The sequence below is a fragment of the Balaenoptera musculus genome, chromosome 11 (genome assembly GCF_009873245.2).
Source record: "Balaenoptera musculus isolate JJ_BM4_2016_0621 chromosome 11, mBalMus1.pri.v3, whole genome shotgun sequence".
Classification (NCBI taxonomy): Eukaryota; Metazoa; Chordata; class Mammalia; order Artiodactyla; family Balaenopteridae; genus Balaenoptera; species Balaenoptera musculus.
This window is the reverse complement of record NC_045795.1, coordinates 72,514,827-72,531,247: the sequence shown is the minus strand read 5'-3', so window position 1 is coordinate 72,531,247 and position 16,421 is coordinate 72,514,827. Positions and strand designations below refer to the sequence as shown.

The window sequence follows — 16,421 nt, the reverse complement described above, 5'->3', positions numbered from 1 at the left end:
GCAACTTACTTTGTCAACAGGACTTGGTAATGGAGCATGGATGACACTGAAAAGTAAAATTTAGAATTTTTATCTAATTTCCTGACAATAGAGGAAATAGAGTATGACAGTACAAGAATATCTTAAACCCCAAAGTTGACACACTTGTTTTCATATAATTACAAGAATGTGAATTATTTTTGAATCCTTCATAAACATATCGAATTGTTAGAAAACAAGGTAATAAATACACAAAACTTTTACACATTAATGTATTTCTAAACACAAATTCAAAATCCGAAATGTATTAAATGCCCTTGCCGGATCTACTATTAATGAGGGTTATGGTGAATTCCTTAGTTATAAGAACTTCTCAACAGAAAAGAAGCACTCCTTAAATTATCCATTTAAAATTTTAGAATGTGTAAATTAAGTTCTCTTAAAATTAAATAATTCTATACAGAAAGCCTTAAAAAGCAAAGTTCTACTGTAAAGAAGGCTATAATTTGAAAATACATTCCAGTGGAGAACAACTTCAGCTAACCAAAACATTAGTACTACTCTTCTCTACCTAGCCACCTCACACACTGAAAGCTTACATGTAGTTATGATTCTAACTCAGTATATCACTTTAAAACTAAACAGTAACACAGTATTAATTGGTATTAATTGCCTTTTGGGCCTTATAAAGTACATAAGAGGCAGTACAGTGTAGCAGTTAAGCATGCAGGCTCAGAAGCTATACTGACTGGGTCCAAATTTTGGCTATACTTACCAGGTATAAAATCTTGGGCAAGTTATCTAACCACTATAGGTCTCAGTTTCCTCATCCATAAAATGGGGATAATCATAAAACTAACCACATAGGGTTATTGTGAGTATTAAATGTGTGAATATAAGTAAAGAGCTTAAAACAGTACCTAGACATAGTAGCACTTGATCACTACTACCACTCCTATGAGAACAGAGCCGCTAAGGAAGCCAGGGTTCCTGTCTTACAAGCACTGTAAGATACTGTAATGTGGGCTGGGAGGGTAAGTAGACGGAGCACAGAGCAAGACTGCCACCCATGGCCCCTACCAGTTGCTCCTCACTCCATATCCTAGAGGCCAATCTGGTAATGGTCTGCTTGATGGTTGATTAGGTAAAGTTCCTAGATTCAACAGGTTAATCACGTGTAAGTTGTTGACAAACTGATCTTACAGGACTTAAAAATAGGGATAACAAGTCTGATTCCATTGTAGTAACTGCAAACATCCTAAGAATATTTCAATTCAATTAGTCACAAATACACTAAGATGCTGAATAAAATGGAATATTAAGTATTAGCACCCACTTCCCTTCTGAGCTCCCATGATATCCTGTACAGACTCCCACTGAGACCATATAATCCCCTGCTCTACTCCTTTGATTTCACGTCTGTGTTCTCAGCACTTTGAACAATTCACCTCTGCATCCCCAGAACCTATACAAGGCCCTAACAAATCTGGTGCCTAATGAAGGTTTAAAAAATTACATACAGCTTTAGTTTATTTCTCTGCCTCATAAAAATGGAATAGACATTTTAAACATAAGTTTCTTTTTCTTGATTTTATACAAGTAATACATATTGACTAGGAAAAATGTGTGAAGTAAAGCATGAGGAAATAAATAAAAACTACCCAATGCCAGCACCCAGATATAGCCATTCTGGGTATATACCTTTTCTCTGTAGGTATGCACATACAGGGAAATGAACTTGAGAAAGTATAAATAGAAGCAAATGGTATTAATGGAGGTTTTTTGTTTTTTGTTTTTCATTTTGGCTGTGCTGGGTCTTCATCACAGTGCCTGGGCTCTTTGTTGTGGCGCACGAGCTTCTCTAGTTGCGGCACGCGGGCTTAGTTGCAATATATGGGATCTTAGTTCCCTGACCAGGGATTGAACCTGGGCCCCCTGCACTGGGAGCACGGAATCTTAACCAATGGACCACCAGGGAAGTCCCAGGAGGTTTTGTTTTTGTTTTTTTTAAACCAGTTTTCTTAGTGACCCAAGTACAAAATTTTCTGTTCTCATGAAAATCTGGTTGATAAACAAAAGGCTAAATATCTAGCAAAACATTCCATAAGTGATATATATTTGTACTTTACAAAAACTATTGTGGATACAGGTGTATTTTGTTTGAATTATGGAAAAAGTTCATATGCAACAAGGAACTGTAGAAGGAAAACTTAGGGTGGTGGGATTATAGGCAATTTTTCTCTGTTATTATTTGAAAATTATTTGTGCAATAAAAATAAAAATCAAGGAAGAAAAATGAATCAGCTTTTTGAGAACAGTATACCCACTGAAGACCTTAAAAATATTAAATGCTATGTATACAATGTACCTCGAACTCTAAGCATTCTGGCATACTTAAAAGCATCTTGATTGCTAGAAAATATTAGATTACAATAAGAGAAATAGTATTCATCGTGTGCTCATTATGCACCAGGTACTACACTAAACTCTTTAAGTGTACAATCTTGCTTAATCCTCCTCATAAAATTCCTGCTCAATAGGTACTATTATTAACTTCATTTTTCAAATGAGAAAAGGGAGGCCTGATCAAGTCACAGAACAGGTGGAGTTGGGCTTTGAACCAGACTATCTACCTCTAAAGACCGTTCTGATCTTCTTCCAGCTCGAGGATTGCCTGTTCAAAATTCATCTTCTCCAGAAAGTCAACCGGATTACACACAATGAAACTGGCAGCAAAATTTTAAATGATGCTAACATTTAACCACATAAGAAAAACCAAACAAAGAGAAGGAAAAAGGGACAAAGATGAAAAGCACTGGGGAAACAAGAGGGATAGGAACACAATTCACTGATATAGACTTTGAAAAAATTCATATGCCCTATCGGATGGAAGCTGAGAACAGACATGACCCTTTATGCAGCTGCTCAAAGCTTTTGAATCCATGAAAGAAAAATCTCATTATCAAATACAAACATCCAGGTCTTTAAGAAGCCATTTGCTATTAGTTGATTAATAGTTACTCTTATTTTTAAAACCTTAACTCTTGACTAACTCATTTTAAAAGCTAAATCACATTGTTAATGTTCCCAAAGTTAACTATATTTTTAATAATTAAACTATAATTTAGAATAGGGAACAGATTAATATTTTAAATTTAAAATGTTTTAAAATTTCTGTTTTATTCAGATATCCTGAAAGGTAAAAAAAAAAAAAAATTGGTAGCCTCCAACTAAAGCATATACAATAATTCTAATGAAAGCACTATCATAGTAATAAGAGGATCTCTCTCTGTTTCCTTTTTCCTTCTCTCTTTCCTACTCACTACTCTACTTCACCTTCAACTTACTGCTGCTCTCAACCTCCCACCCTCAGATATTTGTTTCTGCTTTTGTAGGACAGAAAATATTATGCTGGGTGTAGAAACAAGCCTCTACCATATCCAATATTCATATTTATTTACTCAGAATAAAAAATGCTTAAGTTTAAAGACTGTTTAGCTCCCTCTAACACTTCATAATAATAATCTGTGAAAAGTACAAGATCAAAATGTATTTATGCTTACATTTTAACGTTTGCATTTTATGAGCAATTTTTCCCTCTCAAGTTTGTCCTCCTCTAAGTGACCTTTCCACTGCTTCACTTAAAAAAAGAAAAAACTACAGAATTGGAAAATCCCTCCAAAAACTCCCACCAATATAGACTACTAACTGTGTCAACATCCTTAAAGTCCTTTAAGATTATGACACTGGCATTAACTTCAGAGGCAACCGTAGTTTAAGAAGTCATATATGAAATGCAGATCAAAATGAATACAATTAACACTCATCAATAACTTATATACTCCAAATATTCTAAAAAACTAATTTTCCATCAACATGTAAGTTATAAAGTTAATTTTGGAAACAAAATAACTGTGCCTCCTTACACATTATTATTTACTAGAATTGTAACTAATGTGAAAAGCAATTATACTGTAGTATATTATATTCCAAAAGTACTACATCAATTTTCTAACATTATTAGAATAATCCTGAAGTATAAACAGTATACTATCATCTAGAATATTATTAACCAATGTAATTAATACAAAAAGTTCATAGCTCTATATTATACTCACTCTGAGCGGAGCCGGGCTTCCATACCATCTGGTAGAAAAAGTTTTATTGTGGAAACAATACACCCATGGGTAACTGGTTAAAACAAACAAATAAGATGGATAAAATAATTGTATAAAAATATAAACCTTCGTACCTTTCATGTCTAAACATATATTTTATTCTTAAATGTAATAACTTCCGGGAAAGAAAATAATTTTGGTGGTTTAACGACAATATTCATTCCCCTGAAGAGACTCATTCTTATCCACAATGAATCACAACTGCAAGGCAGAATCACAGATAAAATTGCTTTGAAAAGTGTCCTAACGTCCAATGCTATAGCAACAATAAACCAAAGGTCATTGGAGTATATGCAAATACAATTGAGGGTTGGGGTGGGAGTGAGAGGGAGACGCACTTTCTCCTCTATATGCTAGCATCAAAACCTAAGCACAACTAGTTCCCAGTTTAAAATTTAGCCCTTAGTCCTAAATCTCCTGTCCCCAACCTATAACTCCTATCCATACCTCACAAAACTCTAAAGTTCTGTATAATAACAGCTTGGAATATGCCATTCAATACCCCATTTTATGAGCGAGAAAACCAAGACCTCAGACAAGTGAAATTGCTTCTACAACTCTCTGCTATTAAGTATCAGAGCTGTTGGCTAGAACTCAAATCTGAAGTTCCCAGTTCAGTATTTAAAATTATGGTTTTGTTTTCTCGGTGGTTGTTTCCTCCTCCATCTCCAAACATCTTTATATAACATTACATCAGTCACTTTGTAGACAGCTTCTTTTTTTTTTTTTTAAGGCTTTTAATTAATTAATTTATTTATTTTTGGCTGCGTTGGGTCTTCATTGCTGCACATGGGCTTTCTCTGGTTGCAGCAAGCAGGGGCTACTCTTTGTTGCGGTGCGCGGGCTTCTGACTGTGGTGGCTTCTCTTGTTGCAGAGCACAGGCTCTAGGCTCACGGGCTTCAGTAGTTGCAACATGCAGGCTCAGTAGCTGTGGCTTGCAGGCTCTAGAGCGCAGGCTCAGTAGTTGTGGCGCACGGGCTTAGTTGCTCCGTGGCATGTGGGATCTCCCCAGAACAGGGCTCGAAGCCGTGTCCCCTGCATTGGCAGGCGGATTCTTAACCACTGTGCCACCAGGGAAGTCCTGTAGACAGCTTCTTACCATTGCTTCTTACTTCCTCCTTCGTCTGAAGATTTCAAGAGACAAAACCTCTCAAAAGCAGTACTTGTACAGAGCTTCTTTTTCTTTTACAGAAAAAAATTATTTTCATAGTTTAAAAGTCGATGGTTTGGGGGACTTCCCTGGTGGCACAGTGGTTAATAATCCACCTGCCAATGCAGGGGACATGGATTGGAGCCCTGGTCCGGGGAGATCCCACATGCTGCGGAGCAGCTAAGCTCGTGCACCACAACTACTAAGTCTGCGCTCTAGAGCCCATATGCCACAACTACTGAAGCCCGCGGGCCTAGAGCCCGTGCTCCACAACGAAGAGTAGCCCCCGCTCGCCGCAACTAGAGAAGTCCCGTGTGCAGCAACGAAGACCCAACGCAGCCAAAAATAAATACATAAATACATAAATAAATAAATTTATTTTTTTTAAAAAGTTGATTTTTTTAAATTTCTCTATTCTTCAGATATTATGTCCTTCAGGGTTCAAAGAGTTAATTCATTTAGTTTAACAAACTCTAATTAAAAGCTAATGTAGGGTGATGAAACTCTCTGCCTAACACAGCAATTACTGCCATGAATCATTGACCTTCATTTCAGGTCTCACCCTCCCGTCCTGCTACCACAGATACGCTATGCAAAACCAAGGTACCTGCATCTCCAAATTTCTTACTTTTCATAACCCCATGCCTTTTACACAAGCTGTGCTCTCTGTCGGTGATGTCCTTTATCCCCTTGCCTGCATAACCAAAGGCTATTTATCCTCCAGGGTCAGACTTTTTACTTCCTTCACTAAAGTTCAATACCTGAGCTAGGTGTCCCCAGAACCTATGTCTACTAATAACACTAAACACACTGCACTGTGAATATTTACCATTTCCACAACCATTCTCTCACCAATTAGAGTCAACTCTTTGGGGGTAGCAATGACTGTTGCTTCTCACTTTTTAAACCTGGTAATTAGCAGAGTTATCTGGTACAAAGAGGGTATTTAATAAATGAATGTCAAAGAACATGTCTGGTTAATATTTTACAGTTTCCATTACTCGGGGGAGAAGGTATCTCTTACTACGAGGACAGTAGTGTTCATCTCCACTTACAAGAAGCACCTAACTGCCTCCTTTCCCTGGCAGAAGATAGGGAAGGGATGGATTTATCCCAGCTTGATGGCTCCCCCAGAGATTTACTACAAACAGGCTACAATAAATAGAGGATCACAAAACAAGAAGACCCAGCAGTACTGATAATTTACCAATATATTTAAACTGATAATAAAGTTGTTTTTTTAAAAAAGGTACAGTGAATTACAGAATAAAACTGTAGCGCCAGAGCTGACAGCCTACGACATGTTACATAAGGATTTCTTCTGCTCACATATATCACGCTGAAGCCCAGCAACTGGGCCAATGTATAGATTTGTGAGATGAACCAAGGGCTAATACTACCTGGGCAGTTTGAGGTTGCTGTACTATTGAAAGCAGTTAAAGATCATGTCTGACTAAGCTGACAATCTAGTCTAGTCAAACCTGCCTTTGGAAAGGTTCTTGTGACAGCATAGAAATGTTAGTAATCTTTTCAATTTGCAAAAGGCAAGTATTTAAAGCAACCTGACAAAAATGTTTCGTTCTAATACTTTGATTAATGACTCTACCTAGCAGCATTTCCTAAAATGGAGCGCTAGCAGGTATTAACAAAAAAGGATTTTGGGGTCAGAAGAGTTTGGAAAATACTTGGTTAAAAGACATTTAAAGAGTTTTTATTTATTTAAACCACAGGCTTTCTCAGAGCTTAATGGGTTTTTTGTCCATAATGAGGCTCTAAAGGTTAGATGTGTTTTCCAAACTTATTTGACCATTGAGAATCCCTGCTCCCCTTTTTAGGAACACTGGAACTGGCACTATGGTATAGCATATACGGTATACATGGTATTATGAAGAAACTACTTTGGAAACAGGAAGCTTTTTATTTATTTATTTATTTTTGGCTGTGTTGGGTCTTCATTTCTGTGTGAGGGCTTTCTCTACTTGCGGCAAGTGGGGGCCACTCTTCATCGCGGTGCGCAGGCCTCTCACCATGGCGGCCTCTCTTGTTGCGGAGCACAGGCTCCAGATGCGCAGGCTCAGTAGTTGTGGCTCACGGGCCTAGTTGCTCCGCGGCATGTGGGATCTTCCCGGACCAGGGCTCGAACCCGTGTCCCCTGCATTGGCAGGCGGATTCTCAAGCACTGCGCCACCAGGGAAGCCCTAAAGCATTTTTGAAGCACTTTTAAAACAAACTTTGCTCTCGAAATTCATCCAGAAACATTATTACTGTCATACTGCCAAGATTCAAAAACAAAATTAATTGTAAAACACAATTTTAAAGTTTTTTGGGCAGGGTACGGAGGCTGCAGGAACCCTGTCACGTTAAATGTACACATGTATTGTAAGCTAAATGCAAATTTCAGAAACGTTAAAACATGAAAAACATGTGTTGAGGAAAAACAAGGTATCTGCAGAGAAAAATCTGCAATTACCTGCTGTATTTACGGCACTTTATTAAAAATCAGAATTAAGACTATACAACCTGACTGCCATTTAAATGAGTTCTTTCTCTATTACCTTATACAGATTATTTATTTTGCTTTTGAGTTAATATATTTACTTTATGATATACAGTCAGCCTTTTCTATTACCTCTTTACACATACACCACTTAAAGAACCAATGTTCACTGTGATAAGTTTAAAAACTGTTTAAGACACTTGACTGGGAGACTGAAACTACTAGTATGTTGGAGTCTGGTTCTGTCTCCTTCCCTGCACTGAGTAGGAAGGTCAATACTACAATCTACTTGAGTAGGTTGAAGGGTCTCTTGAGATGACCGGCAGTAACGGGAAGTAAAACTCCAGAAACATTAAAAAGAAAACAAGACCCAAATGAGAGGTTTTAACATTTCCAGGATGGGAAATTATTCATCTGATTGTCTTTTTAAAAAATAATTAATTAATTAATTTATTTTTGGCTGCTTTGGGTCTCTGTTGCTGTACACAGGCTTTTTCTAGCTGCGGAGAGCGGGGGCTACTCTTTGTTGCAGTGTGCGGGCTTCTCATTGCGGTGGCTTCTCTTGTTGCGGAGCACGGGCTCTAGGCGCATGGGCTTCAGAAGTTGTGGCTCGCGGGCTCTAGAGCGCAGGCTCAGTAGTTGCGGTGCACGGGCTTAGGTGATCCGAGGCATGTGGCATCTTCCCAGACTGGGGCTCGAACGCTTGTCTCCTGCATTGGCAGGTGGATTCTTAACCACTTTGCCACCAGGGAAGTCCCTCTAATTGCCTTTTGACTGCAATCTAAGATGAAAGTTACCAAACCTTCATTCTGGTATTTTTTGCTACATAAAGCTTCTGATTCTAAGACTGTTTTTTTTTTTTTAAGGTTAGAAAAGAGACAGGGCAAGTTAGCTGGATAGACAAGTACTCTTCAAATTAAGAAAAAAATTTTTTTTAACTTGAAGTATAGTCGATTTACCATGTTCTGTTAGTTTCTGGTATACAGCAAAGTGATTCAGTTATACAAATACATACATATTCTTTTCCATTATGATTTATTATAGGATATTGAATATAGTTCCCTGTGCTATACAGTAGGACTTTGTTGTCCATTTTATGTATAGTAGTCTGTATCTGCTAATCCCAAACTCCTAATTTATCCCTCCCCCACCCCCTTTCCCCTTTGGTAACCATAAGTCTTTTTTCTATGTGAGTCTGTTGCTGTTTTGTAAATAAATTCATTTGTGTCATATTTTAGATTCCCACATACAAGTGATATCATATGATATTTGTCTTCCTCTATCTGACTAACTTCACTTAGTATAATAATCTCTAGTCCATCCATGTTACTGCAAATGGCGTTATTTCATTCTTTTTTATGGCTGAGTAGCATTCCATTGTGTATATATACTACATCTTCTTTATTCATTCATCTATCGATGGACATTTACGTTGCTTCCATGTCTTGGCTACTGTAAACAGTGCTACGATGAACACTGGGGTGCATGTATCTTTTCTTTTCTTTTCTTTTTTAAATATTTATTTATTTATTTTATTTATTTATTTATGGCTGTGTTGGGTCTTTGTTTCTGTGCGAGGGCTTTCTCTAGTTGTGGCAAGTGGGGGCCACTCTTCATCGCGGTGCGCGGGCCTCTCGTTATCGCGGCCTCTCTTGTTGCGGAGCACAGGCTCCAGACGCGCAGGCTCAGTAATTGTGGCTCACGGGCCTAGTTGCTCCGCGGCATGTGGGATCTTCCCGGACCAGGGCTCGAACCCGTGTCCCCTGCATTGGCAGGCAGATTCTCAACCACTGCGCCACCAGGGAAGCCCTGTATCTTTTCAAATTATGGGTTTTCTGGAGTTTTCTCCAGATACATGCCCCGGAGTGGGACTGCTAGATCCATACGGCAACTCTTTTTTTAAGGAACCTCCATACTGTTTTTCCATAGTACCTGCACCAATTTATATTCCCAACAACAGTGTAGGAGGGTTCCGTTTTCTCCATACCCTCTCCAGCATTTGTTACATGTAGGCTTTTTAATGATGGCCATTCTGACCAGTGTGAGGTGGTACCTCACTGTTGGTTTTAATTTGCATTTCTCTAATAATTTGCAATGCTGAGCAGCTTTTCATGTGCCCCTTGGCCATCTGTATGTGTTCTTTGAAGAAATGTGTATTTAGGTCTTCTACCCATTGTTTGATTGGGTTGTTTTTTTGTTATTGAGTTGTATGAACTGTTTGTATATTTTGGAAATTAAGCCCTTGTCGGTGGCATCGTTTGTAAATATTTTCTCCCAGTCTGTAGGTGGTCTCTTCATTTTCTTTATGGTTTCCTTTGCTGTGCAAAAGCTTATAAGTTTGATTAGGTCCCATTTGTTTATTTTTGCTTTTGCTATTGCCTTAGGAGACTGACCTAAGAAAACGATGGTACAATTTATGTCAGAGAATGTTTTGCCTATGTTCTCTTCTAGGAGTTTTATGGTGTCACGTCTTATATTTAAATCTTCAAGCCATTTTGAGTTTATTTTTGTGTATGGTGTGAGGGTGTGTTCTAACTTCATTATTTACATGTGGCTGTCCAGCTTTCCTAATACCACTTGCTGAAGAGAGTGTCTTAGAAAAACTTTTTTTGAATTGATATTCTATCATCCTGTCTTCATTTGCGAGCTGGAGTTCAGTGATTAAAAAAAACATTTTCTTCAACTACTTGTTTATCTCAGGTATAATTCCTACAGGAAAGGTAACACAAATGCTTTATTCTTCTCTTTATCTACCTGTTTTCAGAATGAGAAATGGGTTTCCTAAGTTCTTCCAGAGGTGATCAAATCTTTTTTTCTTTTTTAGTATCACTGAAACTTTATGGATTTAAACATATTTGATATATTTCAATCCACTGCTCTTATTACTGTTTGATGCTCAAATTGTCTAATCTTTAATCAGTCAAAATTCCACGTTAATTCCTGAGTTCTTCTAACAGAAGCTCAGCAGTCTTAGATAACTCCATTGCTTCCTGATATAACAAAAATCTTATAAATTCAATTTATACATTTCCTGCCCTAGATTCAGAGTCAGCTATTTCCCAGAGAAGTCCTGTTTCGACGTATTTATTTGATGGGAGGAATCCTTTCTCTAGGTATGTGGATTAATTTGCTACTTTATTTCTCTTGGAGTGATATTGCTTGTTGGTTTATCTTTTGACTTGGTTGGTTCTTTGGCTTTACCTGTTGGCTCAATATTCACTGAAAACATGCTGGCTACAAAGGAGCATGCTGGGAATGACAGGAAAAACCAAGAGGACTACAACCAGGTTCTTGTCCTTGAGATTTCAATTCAGTTTGTAGACAGAACTAGAAATATCTAACGTAACAACAAAGGGGGAAAAATGCTATAAAGCACTGTGGGAATTTGAAATGGACAAGGACAGGGGCATTTATGAAGAGGGTAAAGAAAAAAAAAAAGAATAGGATTTCAAAAGCTATAAATGGAAGGAAAGGCAGAGAGAGTGGCACGAGCAAAGAAAAAGAAAACGAGAAGGATGTGAGAGAGTTGCACATCTAATGAGGGCAGCTGGAGGAGACTGGAGGGAGGAGGTAAAGAATATATTTCAAGGCCCTTTAGGTGCCAGTAGTTAACATGTATAGGTGCTAAGCACATTATACATGTTAACTACTTATGACAAACCACATAAATAGTTATTTTTTTGTTCTATTTTTACAGATGAGGCAACTAAAGTCAAAGAAGCTAAACTTGCTTGAGATTCCATTTTGGCAAGTGGCAGCGCTAGTATTCAAAAACAGTTTCTTCTCCCTCTTGCCTCTAAATAACGTTGCTTAACATATATTAAGGGAAGTAATGGGAAATAAAATCAAAAGGTTGAATTGAGTCCACATTTTTGAGGGCCTCAAGTGTACAGGTAAGCATTTCAGACTTTATTCTACAGTATGACACAGCTACTTAAGGCTTCTAAAAGCAGGAGAATGACATGAATAAAGCTGTAATAGAAGAATATTCTGGAGGCACTGGGTTGGCAAAATATGGTGGCCAGAAGTGGAGAGCTACTGTAACATTCTAGGTTGGCATCTGGAAAAACAAGTAGTAGCAGGGAAGGGAGGCAAATGGTGTAGGTGACAACTGCTAAAGGTAAAGAAGAGACAGGATTCAGAAAAGTTACCAATATTCTGAGCTAGAGTGTTTACAGAATGATGGAGCAATAAATGAAATTGGGAAGTTATTGGATTGCTCTAGTTTGAAGGTGGAAATTAGGCTTTGTACAGAGTAATTATAAGGTGAAAGTAGGACATTCAAGAGGAAACAACCAAGCAAGCAGCTGGAAATACAGGTACAGAGCCAGGAAGTATGTATTCGCAGCAGACAACATGAGAAGGGAAATTTGGGACTTGAGGATAAGGGAAAGCACATAAAACCGTTGCCAGAAACTTAACAGAGCAGAGTTCTTAAACCTAGTTGTCCAAAAGAACAACCCAAGGCTTTTTAAAAATAGGTATGCCTAATAGAGGGAACCTACCTCAACATAATAAAGGCCATATATGACAAACCCACAGCCAACATCATTCTCAATGGTGAAAAACTGAAACCATTTCCTCAAAGAACAGGAACAAGACAAGGTTGCCCACTCTCACCACTATTATTCAACATAGTTTTGGAAGTTTTAGCCACAGCAATCAGAGAAGAAAAAGAAATAAAAGGAATCCAAATCAGAAAAGAAGAAGTAAAACTGTCACTGCTTGCAGATGACATGATACTATACATAGAGATGCTAAAGATGCTACCAGAAAACTACTAGAGCTAATAAATGACTCTGGTAAAATAGCAGGATACAAAATTAATGCACAGAAATCTCTTGCATTCCTATACCTGAACAATGAAAAATCTGAAAGAGAAATTAAAGAAACACTCCCATTTACCACTGCAACAAAGAGAAGAAAATACCTAGGAATAAACCTACCTAAGGAGACAAAAGACCTGTATGCAGAAAACTATAAGACACTGATGAAAGAAATTAAAGATGATACAAACAGATGGAGAGATATACCATGTTCTTGGATTAGAAGAATCAACATTGTGAAAATGATTATACTACCCAAAGCAATCTACAGATTCAATGTAATCCCTACCAAACTACCAATGGCATTTTTCACAGAACTAGAACAGGGATTCCCTGGTGGTGCAGTGGTTAAAAATCCGCCTGTCAGTGCAGGGGACACGGGTTTGAGCCCTGGTCCGGAAAGATGCCCACATGCCGCGGAGCAACTAAGCCCATGCGCCACAACTACTGAGCCTGTGCTCTAGAGCCCACAAGCCACAACTACTGAGCCTGCATGCCACAACTACTGAAGCCCACACGCCTACAGTCTGTGCTCAGCAACAAGAGAAGCCACCGCAATGAGAAGCCCGTGCACTGCAACGAAGAGTAGCCCCTGCTCACTGCAACTAGAGAGAGAAAGCCTGCATGCAGCAATGAAGACCCAACACAGCCAAAAATTTAAAAATAAATAAACAAATAAAGAACTAGAACAAAAAAATTCACAATTTGTATGGAAACACAAAAGACCCTGAATAGCCAAAGCTATCTTGAGAAAGAAAAATAGAGCTGGAGGAATCAGGCTCCCTGACTTCAGACTATATTACAAAGCTACAGTAATCAAGACAGTATGGTACTGGCACAAAAACAGAAATACAGATCAATGGAACAAGATAGAAAGCCCAGAGATAAAGCCATGCACATATGGTCACCTTATCTTTGAAAAAGGAGACAAGAATATACAATGGAGAAAAGACAGCCTCTTCAATAAGTGGTACTGGGAAAACTGGACAGCTACATGTAAAAGAATGAAATTAGAACACTCCCTAATGCCATACACAAAAATAAACTCAAAATGGATTAAAGACCTAAATGTAAGGTCAGACACTATAAAACAGAGGAAAACAGAGGCAGAACACTCTATGACATAAATCACAGCAAGATCCTTTTTGACCCACCTCCTAGAGAAATGGAAATAAAAACAAAAATAGGACTTCCCTGGTGGCGCAGTGGTTAAGAATCCACCTGCCAATGCAGGGGACATGGGTTTGAGCCCTGGTCCAGGAAGATCCCACATGCCGTGAAGCAACTAAGCCCATGTGCCACAACTACTGAGCCTGCACTCTAGATCCCGCAAGCCACAACTACTGAGCCCTGATGTCACAACTACTGAAGCCCGCACACCTAGAGCCCATGCTCTGCAACAAGAGAAGCCACCTCAATGAGAAGCCCGCGCACCACAACAGTAGCCCCCGCTCACCACAACTAGAGAAAGCCCACGTGCAGCAACAAAGACCCAACGCAGCCAAAATTAAATAAATAAATAAATTTGTATATATATAAAAAAATAAAAATAAAATAAAAACAAAAATAAACAAATGGGACGTCATGAAACGTAAAAGCTTTTGCACAGCAAAGGAAACCATAAACAAGACCAAAAGACAAGCCTCAGAATGGGAGAAAATATTTGCAAACTGACAAAGATTAACCTCCAAAATCAACAAGCAGCTCATGCAGCTCAATATCAAAAAAAACAAACAACCCAGTCCAAAAATGGGCAGAAGACCTAAATAGACATTTCTCCAAAGAAGATACAGATTGCCAACAAACACATGAGAGGATGCTCAACATCACTAGTTATTAGAGAAATGCAAATCAAAACTACAATGAGGTATCACCTCACACTGGTCAGAATGGCCATCATCAAAAAATCTACAAACAACAAATGCTGGAGAGGGTGTGGAGAAAAGGGAACCCTCTTGCGTTGCTGGTGGGAATGTAAATTGATACAGCCACTATGGAGAACAGTATGGAGGTTCCTTAAAAAACTAAAATTAGGGGGCTTCCCTGGTGGCACAGTGGTTGAGAATCTGCCTGCCAATGCAGGGGACACGGGTTCGAGCCCTGGTCTGGGAAGATCCCACATGTCGCGGAGCAACTAGACCCGTGAGCCACAACTACTGAGCCTGCGCGTCTGGAGCCTGTGCTCCGCAACAAGAGAGGCCGCGATAATGAGAGGCCCGCGCACCGTGATGAAGAGTGGCCCCCACTTGCCGCAACTAGAGAAAGCCCTTGCACAGAAATGAAGACCCAACACAGCAAAAAATAAATAAATAAAATAAAATAAAAAATTAAAAAAAAAACAAACACTAAAAATAGAACTACCACATGACCCAGCAATCCCACTACTGGGCATATACCCCGCGAAAACCATAATTCAAAAAGAGTCATGTACCACAATGTTCACTGCAGCACTATTTACAATAGCCAGGACATGGAAGCAACCTAAGTGTCCATCAACAGATGAATAGGTAAAGAAGACGTGGCACATATATACAATGGAATATTACTCGGCCATAAAAAGAAACAAAATTGAGTTATTTGTAGTGAGGTGGATGGACCTAGAGTCTGTCATACAGAGTGAAGGAAGTCAGAAAGAGAAAAACAAATACCGTATGCTAACACATATATATGGAATCTAAAAAAAAAAAAAAAAAAAAAGAAAAGTTCTGATGAACCTAGGGGCAGGACAGAAAAAAAGACGCAGATGTAGAGAATGGACTTGAGGACACGGGGAGGGGGAAGGGCAAGCTGGGACGAAGTGAGAGGGTAGCATTGACATATATACACTACCAAATGTAAAATAGATAGCTAGTGGGAAGCAGCCACATAGCACAGGGAGATCAGCTCGGTGCTTTGTGACCACCTAGAGGGGTGGGATAGGGAGGGTGGGAGGGAGACACAAGAAGGAGGGGATACGGGGATATATGTATACATATAGCTGACTCACGTTGTTATACAGCAGAAACTACCACAACATTGTGAAGCAATTATACTCCAATAAAGATGTTAATAAATAAATAAATAAATAAATAAATAAATAAATAAATAAATAAATAAATACAAAGGGAAACAAACAACAACAAAAAAATAGGTATGCCTAGGTCCCACACCTAACAAGTCTCCTTCTTAGGGCTGAAGGGTGGGATACACACATGTGTAGTTTTACAAAGCTCTGCAGGTAATTCTGGTGCATATCCTGGGTTGAGAAGCCATCTTTTAAATGAACAACAGAAGACTGCCATGCCATCAGACAGATTCTCTCAGTCAATCTGGCAAATCTGGCACATTCTGTGGTGAATCAGCTTTGTGATTTCCGCTAGTAGCAGGAAAGTGGAAGTATGTAAAGCTTATGGTGAAAGTTTCCAAGAGCTAGAAATAAGCAAAACAGCATGGCCAAAAATCACGGAGTAGTCAAGGAGTTGGTGACAGTACCTCTGAAATGCCAATGATGGGTTCCAAAGGACAGATGGGTAAAGAAGCCTGGGGCTGAAGCTACTGAGAAAGATGGGCAAACTTGATGGTAAAAAAAGATGGTGCAAATGATTGGCAAGGGTTTCAGTAATAATTAAAGCACCTGACCCTGAGCTAAGCACTTTATGTTCACCCTTTCAGTGTTCACATTGAACTGTGAACTGTGAACATTCAACTGTGCCACAACGTGAACACTCAATATTATACCACAAAGCTTGAGATAGTTAGTAGTGTCATGAGTCCCATTTCACAAGATGAGGAAATTAAAGCTGAGACAGGT

At 38.7% G+C, this 16,421-nt stretch overlaps 1 protein-coding gene across 39 annotated transcripts in view; it reads right to left on the bottom strand.

Moving 5' to 3' along the window:
* The window catches only part of LOC118904105 (sarcolemma associated protein), a 155,833-nt gene that overhangs the window by 65,199 nt on the left and 74,213 nt on the right, over positions 1-16,421 (bottom strand). For all 39 annotated transcript variants that reach the window (XM_036869887.1, XM_036869885.1, XM_036869900.1 and 36 more), the window contains exons 3-4: positions 4,098-4,170; positions 10-46 (exon numbers count right to left, since the gene is read on the bottom strand). In XM_036869887.1, the coding sequence (XP_036725782.1) occupies positions 10-46; positions 4,098-4,170 (110 nt within the window). The remainder of the gene's footprint in view (positions 1-9; positions 47-4,097; positions 4,171-16,421) is intronic.